Source organism: Doryrhamphus excisus, linkage group LG20, assembly GCF_037039965.1.
Source record: "Doryrhamphus excisus strain RoL-2023G ecotype Guam linkage group LG20, RoL_Dexc_Guam_v1.1, whole genome shotgun sequence".
Taxonomy (NCBI): domain Eukaryota; kingdom Metazoa; phylum Chordata; class Actinopteri; order Syngnathiformes; family Syngnathidae; genus Doryrhamphus; species Doryrhamphus excisus.
This window is the reverse complement of record NC_136376.1, coordinates 13,303,142-13,314,032: the sequence shown is the minus strand read 5'-3', so window position 1 is coordinate 13,314,032 and position 10,891 is coordinate 13,303,142. Positions and strand designations below refer to the sequence as shown.

Here is a 10,891-nt window from a genome sequence, read left to right as displayed (position 1 = left end):
CAAGATCTCATTTCACAAAATCTCACCAGATTAAAACTTGATGAGATTTCTCATTCAGAAAAACACCTCATGGTCTGGGTGGGAGAATAAATAACGCAGTAAAGGAAAACAAGCTCAGAATATTGCCAAGTGCTTGCATGTCTGTTTTTCTTCCATCGCACGTTCAAACAGCCAGGAAGAGAGTTCACTCTGTGCATTGGTTTCAGCACCTTAGCGCGTTTGTTCTATAGAACAGCATGAATAGTCAGTCTCTTTGTCTGAGGGTGGTGGGACCAGTTGCATGCACACCAAAGTGCAGAAGAGTAGAAATTGAATTAGTAGATTGCAATATTTGTCATAAATTTTGTTGTTGTACTTCTCTTAAAAGTAGACCCAATACCTACTTGTCTCATGACACCCCTATTATTTATGGAAATGGAAATGGTTTCATTTTATTTCAACATGCATCAGGTTATAATGGAATACATCACATAAATCAATTCACAGTTCCATATGTCCGAAACAAGTAGGAAGAAGATCATAGATATAACCATCAAAATGGTGATCTACAATAATAACAAATAAACACAACATGACTCGTTCAAGAACCTTCTTCCTTGTATTTTGCCAACTAGTTTCTTATCATAACAACACAGACTTTGATAACATTTTTCCCATTTGCATAAGTGACATTGGTTGAATACCGTTGTGACAGGAAAGAGAAAACGTAACATTTGAAAAGCTATTTATTAACGATGACATTAAAAGGGTCAGAGAGTATGTAAGTTGCATTTGAGTGAACCGGCTCAGTCACCATTTTGAAAATACCATTTCTTTAAGGTCAGAGAATCTGGCTTCTCCTATAATGTAAAAAAAATGACAGTTCAAAGGTTAAAAGTACTGAGACTGTATTGTTTTCCATGTGTAAGCAGCAGCATAAAGTCATTGAAGGGTGAAACATCCAGATAACATAAGATAGGTTTACTCTCTGCAACATTTCCAAAGAAAGAACCCTTATCAGCATTAATGTGCAGCTGTATATTCGCCATATTCAGCAGTCTTTACTTCAAGTCGTAGTTATCATAGGAAAGTTGCTTCAGATGTGTGATGCTGTCTGAAATGGAAGAAGAGTAACAAATAGTAAATGTCCCAATGAAAGCAAACACTGAATTAGGTGTAGTCAGTGAGAGTATCTTACCAAGCACCCACTGCTCAGACAGGATCCTGCTTCCCTCTGGTCTCCTGCCGCTGTACTTCCCTATGCAGATTCCTGCCTGACGCACTGTTTTACAAACCGTCCCCCCACAGAGCTGGATCAGTTCGACCAGACTGGGAGCGGGTGGCTGAGAATGCTGGGACACAAACATGGTCGGCTGGTCCTGGAACAGGTCCAGCTGATGCACACCGGCAGAGAGATGCCTCTGGAGACGGCAGATCTGAGAAAAGATAGTTGCAATATGTACAAAAGTTGCATAATATGGATCTTAACCAAAACTTGGAATTTATCACTCCTGTGATATCCTCTAAACCAGGGGTTTCAAACATGCAGCCCACGGGCCAAATGTGGCCCGCAGGACACTAGTTTGAGGCCCCCGCCTTGATATGAAAGTTTAATGTTAGTGCGACCCGCACAAGTTTGATATGGATGCTGTATGGTATCATGTACCCAGAAAAAATTATTACGTTTGATTAATGTTCATGTTAAAGGTTAAATAACTGTTAATAGTTATCCTCCCTATCCGTGTGGAAGTGGTAAGTTTTTGGCTATTTAAAGTTTTAAGGAAACAACTTGGAGGCTACCGTTTAGGTCGCGAGCTCCCTAGTTTGCGAGTTAGCATGTGTCGCAAGACCCTGCAGTTGTAAATAATTTTTTTTAAATGTGACTATAGTCATGTTTTGTGATGTCTACAGGGCTCTAATAATGCTTTGTTCATTTCAATCTGAAAAAAATAATTTGTCTACCCACCAACTATATGTGGTTTCTTAAGTTTTTATTATTTGCCGTTTTATTATTATTATATTTATTTATTACTGATCAAGTAATAATTTATTACTGAGAACAGTGGAATGTTTTATCAGAGCTTTTATTGTAGAAAATCGGAACCAAAGTACTGAAAAAGTTTGTATATTTTTCTGTTTTTAATAAATGCGTTTTTTTGGAAAACCTGATGCAGCCCAGCCTTGGCCAGACCCTAGCTCCAGTGGCCCCCAGGTAAATTGAGTTTTTAGACTAAACTGGAGTGTGTTTTGCTTTTACGCTAATGTCTTTTTTGTGATGCTTCCACACCACCAGTGATGCATGCATGTATGTTAGCATAGACCCAGTGACTTGCTGCTCAGAACAATACTAGCAATACAATTGATTACCATCATTTCCGGTGTCTAAGACGCCGTTGTTTAAACTGTACCTACAAAGTTTAGAGAGTAAAAACACATTTGTACATATATAAAACGCATTGGTCTACATTAAGATATGCCTTTATTCGTCCCTCAGTGGGGAAATTTGTAAATTGTGTACATCACACACAAGCCTGTGACAACCAGGCGGCTCTTTGACAGGAGCCAATCTTGAGCTTACAACAAGCTTATCAACCCATTGGAAATCACAGGAGGTCATTACTCAATATAACAGTCTCACTTAGATGGAAGGATAAAATCACCACACAGCAACTTTACACTCAAAAGGTACCCAAGAGATACACAAGACAAGTACCAACACCGAGCTCATGAGCTCGTTTGGCTCCAGCGGGAGATTCCTGGTCCAGCTTCCCGGAGGTCATAGACCAAGTGAGCGTCACCTGTTGTGAATGGAATGATGGGTAGGACAACCTGGTTGGTGCTAAAATTAAATTAAAGATGGAGACAGACATGTCACACACCAGCAGTGATGACCCACCTAAACACGAAACTGTAAGTCGAAGGAAATACCAACAGATTTAGGGGACTAAATCACATTTGTGTTTGCCCAGCGAAATCGAACAAGCAGTGTGTAAAAACAACACATGTAGATTTACGTTAAATAATACTTGTGTGCGAGCACTGGTAAAGTTTTTATGGTTTCGTAAAAGACTGTACACTAATTAGCCAAAAATACATTGGTGAATGACACTGCTAATATTAGCATTGGCAACATGCTGTTATTGGTATGTATGTATATATGTAGTAGGGATGTCCGCTAATTATCTGTACCAATAATTAACGGCCTGATATGAGCATAAAAATGTGATCGATCGACATCGGTATCAGATTATTTCCCAATCATGAAAACTGATATTAAAATATGCTGTATACCACAGGAGATACGTATGTCAAGTCAGTATTGGCTGATATCGGTTTAGGAAATTGACAGTTGGACAATATCGCATATCAGTTTTCAGCAACAAAACTATATTGGACATCCCTTTCTGTATGTATATTTAGGTACAACTGGTATGCTTTCTGAAATGTGGTGTTACTTTTACACCAAATGTAATGGGACACCTTCCGAAAAGTTCAACTTTTGTTTCATCACACCACAAAGTATCTTCCCAAAGGTCTTGGGGCTCTTCAAGATGTTTTCTCGCAAAATGACATATAATCATAACAGTGGTTTATTCGGTCTACGTCAATAATATCGTTTAGCGTCAATTTGTGGGACAAAAATCATTTGAAAACTCAGCTGTAAACGTTTTGTGACTAAGGTCTAAAAGTAATGCTAAAATCTCACCTCGCCTCATGGACCCAATCTTGTGTATCGTCTCGTCTCGTGAGTTAGGTGTTCTGTTCTGTTCTATGTTACTACATCATAGCAAACTGGCAATGAAATAATGGTAAACCGGTATCTGTACAATAGCCAAATTCAGCTCAGCTTAGCTCTGTGTCATCTAAAATGAATTGCTCAATGAAAGTTGCACTGGGAAATGAAAATGATGTGAATGTAAGTCGGGATACGACTTCACATACAGTCACATCATAGTGAACATTTGTGTGAATGAGGTGGCTTGCATTGTGATTATTTTTGTTGACAGAGGAAACATCATGTCAATACTGGCCCGCCTGCCTCAGCCCCTTGTGATCGTCCCTTCAGCTGTGCCGCGCTGCTGTTCACCGCAGAGCCAATTGCCGCTCAAGCTTAAGAGAAGTTGACAGAGTAATGCTCTAAAGATGAACACTTGAAGTCAAATATACATTAGCGCAGCCTGGCAAGTGTAGTTTTTTAGCAGCTATCATGGCAATAAATGTGACATAACATGTTGCCGCAATTTACCATTTTGAATTCAACTATGCCAGCGTATCTTTTTCTGTTCAATTTCACTGCGATGTGTTTTTGGTGATGCTACCCAAAGGAAGCATGCAGTCTTTGACTGTTCTCGGGGAAAGCTGCTTGGTGCAGTTTATTGACTATGACGTGTTTGAGCACTCGATTTTAACCAATGGGATTTGAATGGAACTTCAATAAAGTGTGATTAAGTACATGCCTGGAGGTCTTTGATTGATTTTAGCCCTCACAGCAACACACATCCTTCTGTGACAGTTTTTATTTTCTGTGACTTGGGCCCAATTTTCCACCGCTCTGGCAAGGAGCTCCTTCTGGATGACATGCGTTACATTAACGCTCAGTTTGGACTCTTAGAAAAACAATCAGACTGCACTTCCGGAATAACAAACAAAAAACAGACTGTGTATATATACGTATTTATACTGTTATTCAGTATATTTTGTATTTTTCATTCTTTTTTAATAGATGTGTATGCACCTACTAGTACACCAAAACAAATTCCTAGTATGTGTTTGATCATGCATGGCAATAAACCTTTTCTGATTCTGATTCTGATGTAAAATTGGGCCTCATTGAGGTTGAAGGGCAAAGTATTTTGTCAAAAAGGCAAAGTATTTTCTTGTTTCAGCCTCTCCCCCACACAAATAGTGTTGTGTGTGCCATGAAATATTGCAATAGCTGGACCACCACTAATGCCAATATTGGCCTATTATGAGTCATGCCCAAGTACAAGGAGTAGTAAATTGTTTGAATCGTCAGTCGAGTCTTGTTAACGGACAGACCTTGAAGACGAGCATTCCTGGGATTGGTGAGTGAAGCTCGAAGGTCTCCACAGGCCTGTTTTGTATCCAGCAGGGGTCACTTACTAAACTGAATGGGACAATATGCGCTATTCCGAGTTGAATGCCAGGAAACAAGCATTACGGTTTTTAGCCTTTTGTAAATGTCCACATGGGTTTTATTTTACACCAAGTAATCAGCGATAGACCAAGGGAGTTCACGGACAGGGTCAGGTTAACATGAACCCACATTGTGCACTTTCAGGGGAACAACCGAACACTTAATGTGGGTCCTATTGTGTGACTAAATAGGATTTAAAAACAAAGCAGCAACACTACAGCTCATAATAGGAAGAAGTGGAACATAATAAAACTGTTCAAACAAAACACAAACACATCACGGCACTGTTACTATTACGCTGGGAATAACATGTTGTTTTTGATTTTTGTGGAAACTTGGCACCTGGAAATAGCTGAATGGTGTTGCTTGTGACATTAGCAACTAAAAACCTTGAAGGCAACCATGTCAGTTGATTGCAACAAAAGGTCAGACTTTCAAAACCTGTGAAGTAAATACCAATTTTAATGGAATAAATATCACTATATTTATAACATTAGTAAACATGTTTGCGCAGAATAAGGGGCCCTCGAGTAGCATCACACTGCTAATGTCTCTGCTCCTCTGCTGATTAAAAAATGTTTTTTATCCACAAATGGACAGTGTAATTTTGTGTTTGTCTGGCACAACGAATAGACAGATAATTCATGTTGCTATGCCAAATATGTCAGTCAGACCAGAAAGTTGGAATCATTTGTTTTCTTCAGCAAATAAGCAATAAGCAAATCTAGCATGATGTTGCTATTAAAATCTGGATTAGATGCACATCTTAGAACAGTGGTTCCCAAATTTTTCAGTCACCCCTTCATAGGATAAGGGGTATAGAAAATGGATGGATGGATGGAAGGATGGACGTAACCCCTACTTCTGCACACTTAATGAAACATCTTTGACATACAGTAAACCTCGGATATATCAGATTCAATTGTTCCCACTGGTTTTGTCCGATATCAGCGAAATCCGTTATATGTATGCGTATACCGGAAAATTTTATCCGCTATAAAAAGGCACTTCCTTGACTATGTTTCCAATGTACCTGGACTGAGCAATGAAAAGAGACGTAAGGTAATGAGAATTTAACTTTATTGGACTCTGAGCATAACAAATTGTTAATTAAGCTAGGTCCTGTTACGCCCGTCAGGCCTACGTTATTTCCAATAGTGAGGTTAAGATCTCATTCACTGCTGTGCTAGTATTATTGACGTCACTCGCTTTTATATTTGTCCTAAATCTGGAGCCAGGAGAAAGACACGATGCGGCCATCCGATATATGCGAGGGAAATTGGAACGATTTTGTCCGAAATAGGCGAAATCCGTTATAAAAAATCCGATATATGCAATGAATTTTTATTGGAAATGCATTACAGAAAAATCGGTTCTTTTTTTATCTGTCCATTGTGAGCGAATTTCCGATATATCCGAGGTTTACTGTAGTATATATTATGACATTATGTATATTAAAATATCACAGGTCTTATTTTTCAACTGCACACATAGGCCAGTAATTTAAAATAGAGAAAGATATCTCCTGGCAGGTTTGTCTTCTGTTTGGCAAATGTATTTCTAACAAGTGGTGACAAGCTGGAGCCTATCCCAGCTGTGAATGAATGGTGACGAGCTGTGTGTGGTAAGATGTGGTGAACTGTGATCTTTATGATCTTTTGCTGTACTTTGTTCTGCAACAACATGGACATAATCAGTACATTGGAGCCAATGTTACATGTAAACGAGCAAATAATTATGAAAACTGTTACTGAGCTAAATGAACATATGAGCACATATAGCAGGAGATTAGGCACCAAACAAAAATGCACATCAGCACAGAGCTAACATTATTAAAATTAACCTCTGCACAGCACTAACGTTTGTGGACAAGGACAAAGTGAAAGGAAGAATGGACAATACAGTGTGCAGTGTGAAAGACATACAAAATTGTGGGCTTTTTAACACATTCAGTGCATCAAGTCAACAAACGTGTGCTCATGCAGCTCAGAAAACGCACTCATTAGTCACAGCCCCACGTAAGAAGACAACAACCTTCAATATTAAACTCTTAATGCCTCATGTTCATCTGACGTACACTGAACAATGAACATCCTCATGCTGCCATCTTTCTTCTGCTTCTTCACATGAGGCATTCAAGCGCATTAGTACCAACTCTGGCAATCTGCGTACCCCATTCTTTTGTCGAGCGTTGTGTTCCAATCTCCTATGAAGATGGTAATGTGCCTCTTTGTATGCTGTCAAGCATCTCTTCAACCACTTGCATCACCTCGGTGCATATATCTGGATCACTGTGATGTTCACTGAACATGCTTTTAGGCAAAGTGTCATGACCTGGTCTCACACAGTATTGGAACTGGGGTTGGGCGATATGGACTTTAGCATATATCACAATATTTTGTGGAAACATCATGATACGACGATATAAAAACAATATAAAATTTTAATTCAGCAGAGTATTGTAAAAAAAAAAAAAAGCTACAAAACTTACACCTAAAAATCAAATGCACTTGTCTCAAATTGTCAAGCACATTTATTTATTGGTAAGACAGTGGCTAAGTCTCTGCACTACTCACTAGTCTCTGCTACTAAATTGTAATGCCTCTGCAACAAACTGTAATGCCTCTGCTTGGGATGAAGGAAGATGTGGTCATCCATGCAATTCCAACTACATATGGAAGATATTGATCATGACACCCTGGACGGTCACAGAAGTATGTTCTGTGTGTGTGGAGAATGTGTAATTATGGCTAAGACGAGCTACGTTAAAAAATAAACGTGCTTCTCGTATTTTTACCACTTAGAAACGGCACGTCATCACCGGGTACTGTAAAACATTCCTTACATTAAAGCCGTAAAACACAACATGGTTATAGTATACTCTTCAAGTGCGACTCATGTACACAACCCCCAAGCTAAGTCATTTTCTTATCATTGGAAGAATCTATTCCGCGATACAAAATACATCGTCCAAAACTGCGTTTGCCACTTCTTTAACCACCACCAAACCAACCACATTCTCTTCCTGAGTAGCATAGTGTAAATGCTAAAGCTACTTACCATTAAGAGACGTCATGAAGGTAACCTATTTTGAGAAACTTCAGACTGTCCAATCTCTACTTCCGGATCAGATTATCAGTTAGTTTATCAACCCTATAAAGTTGGGTTCACAGATCGCGGCACATACAGGCAGTCCTAAGCACTCGGGAGTATGACCAATCACAGCGGAGTGGGCGTGGGTTGCGGGAGGAATACATTAAAACAGACCGCTTTCGTGGGCAGCACAAAATCCAAAGAAATACAGCTGAATAGGTGCAGATTCTGGTAGAAGTGGAAAGCTTGTTGTGCTGGTTATTGTGTGTAGCTGCTCTATAGGAGTCCACAACTCAGTACAAAGGAAAATGAGCATAATAGGTGCCTGTGTTTTACAATGCCCGCTAACGGCATGCAGGTTAAAAAGGAGTTAAAAAGACAAGAGACACGTTCATTCTTGCACCCAGCTCACCTGAACAGTCAACGGACATTCTCAACACACACATAACACACTTCCGTCCCTCACAATAAGACAACTATTTGCCACGTCTCGTCTAATTGTGTGCAAAAAATAATAGTGTTATAAATATATCTTACATTAATAATGCAATTGGTATGGCATTGGTTACTTCTTACTTCTAATCACAGGCAAAGGCATTACGTTGAAGATTTTATAGCAATGTGTGCAGAGGCTGACATTGCATTCTGAATTTTACTCACAAACGCGATATAAGTGATATGCTGGTAAAATAAGTGTAAAATGTAAAAAGAAAACAAAAAGATTTCATAGGGCTACATTTTTACAGTTACATTTTTGTCTCTGATACATCTACACAAATTTGACATGTGTTTCTTGGAGCCACACACTGGCGTGGATAAACAGACAAGGGTTCCCAGTAGGGCTTATTAAAAGTGATTTTAAACAGTCGAAATCCAGGCTAGATTTTGACCAACACACGTCCAATACACAATTGTGGGACCTTTGAGACTCATTTAAAATTGTTGAAAGTAGTATAATATAGGCTTTTTAAAAACAAAAAAGACTTTGGGGGGAGTGACTCAGCACGAACATGTGAAACGTCACTGTTTGGGGGAATGATGACATTCTCTTCCTCTGTTGTAATGCGCTGTAAATATTTTGAATTTCCCTTATGCTATAGCATATTATATCAGCCTACTTCCTGCAATTCAATCCATCTGTTGATCATATTGTTCAAAAAAGAAATACAGTCCAGTTGGGCTTTGTCTGCGGTGTGTAAAACATGCTGCGCAATGTGTCACAAATGAACCTACTGACTTCCGACTAATGAACCCGACTTTCCCAATCGGGTGCACTAGCTCATGAAGAAAAAGCATAGACAATGTGATTGAGGCATATTCCTGCACAATAGGACAAAACATCCTCCAGTGTCCTTCCTGTATTGCACATCTGCACTGTATTTCCCCATGGCAACATAAGCGCCCACAGGCAGACTTCATAAAAACATAAAAAAATCAGCATCAACAGTGCAATGAGGCTAAAATGTTAAGTTGTGTTTGTTTTTGTCCAGAAGACTCACCTGGTAAAAGTCATCAGTAAAATGTAAACAATCTGGCGTGATTTAATTTCAAAAACACAATGGAAGAAAAACATGCAAAGGATTTAAAAAATATTGCCTTTCATAACATCAGCACATGTAGTCAGTGATTATCTTTCTGGCACCGAGTTAACAGCTGCGCTCCTGATTATTTTCACATGCAAGTTTATTAACTATGCAGGTACACGCATATCTTTCTAAGGCAATGAGCTACACAGTCGATGCCTGGTTTTCATGGGCTTAAGCTACCGGGCCAACAGCGAAAGGCAAAAAAAAACTAAGAACAATATTCATTTCTCTCATTGATGAAATTAACAAATATGAATCAATACTATAATTATACAAAATATCTACTACAAATATTACTAATGGGCCGGAATACCTCCGCGACCCTAATGAGGATAAGTGGTATAGAAAATGGATGGATGAAAATATTACTGATATTTATAGTGATTCAAATTTGTAAAAAGAATGTTTAAGTAGGCCGCACAGTGATGGATTGGTTGGTGTGCAGGCCACACAGCTACGAAACCCGAGTTCAACTCTACCCTCGGAGATCGCTGTGTGGATTTTGCTTGTTCCCCGGGTACTCCGGTTTCCTCCCACATTCCAAAAACATGCTAGGTTAATTGGCCACTCCAAATTGTCCATAGGTATGAATGTGAGTGTGAATGGTTGTTTGTCTATATGTGCCCTGTGATTGGCTGGCCACCAGTCCAGGGTGCACCCCGCCTCTTGCCTGAAAACAGCTGGGATAGGCTCCAGCACCACCACAACTCCCGTGAGCCTAAGTGGTAGAAAATGAATTAATAAAGTAAAACAAGTTATGTAATATACACAATCATTTTCTGGGTGATTTTTTTCCAAATGCCATACAAAGGGGTTAATTTAAAAAAAGGAGGGGGGGGGGGGGCACATGAAGACTATGAGGTGCTCCTGCTTTGTGTATAAATCTGAAATGAGTTAACATTATTGAATTGTCATTACTGATGCATGTATTTTTCCTTGAAACATGGTTACATATATTGACAGATTGATATGCTTTCAAATGCACTGCAGCTATTGTCATCTAAAAAAAAAAATCAAAAAAATCAAAAAACACAGTTGTGTGTTTTCTGAAGGACTCGCAAATATTTTTCAATGG

At 39.1% G+C, this 10,891-nt stretch overlaps 1 protein-coding gene across 3 annotated transcripts in view; it reads right to left on the bottom strand.

Annotated features, from left to right (window-relative positions):
* Nucleotides 1-431: 431 nt before the first annotated feature.
* Nucleotides 432-10,891, bottom strand: part of mcph1 (microcephalin 1) — a 37,359-nt gene continuing 26,899 nt past the window's right edge. For all 3 annotated transcript variants that reach the window (XM_058058951.2, XM_058058953.2, XM_058058952.2), the window contains exons 14-15: nt 1,178-1,415; nt 432-1,093 (exon numbers count right to left, since the gene is read on the bottom strand). In XM_058058951.2, the coding sequence (XP_057914934.2) occupies nt 1,041-1,093; nt 1,178-1,415 (291 nt within the window). In that variant the 3' untranslated portion in view covers nt 432-1,040. The remainder of the gene's footprint in view (nt 1,094-1,177; nt 1,416-10,891) is intronic.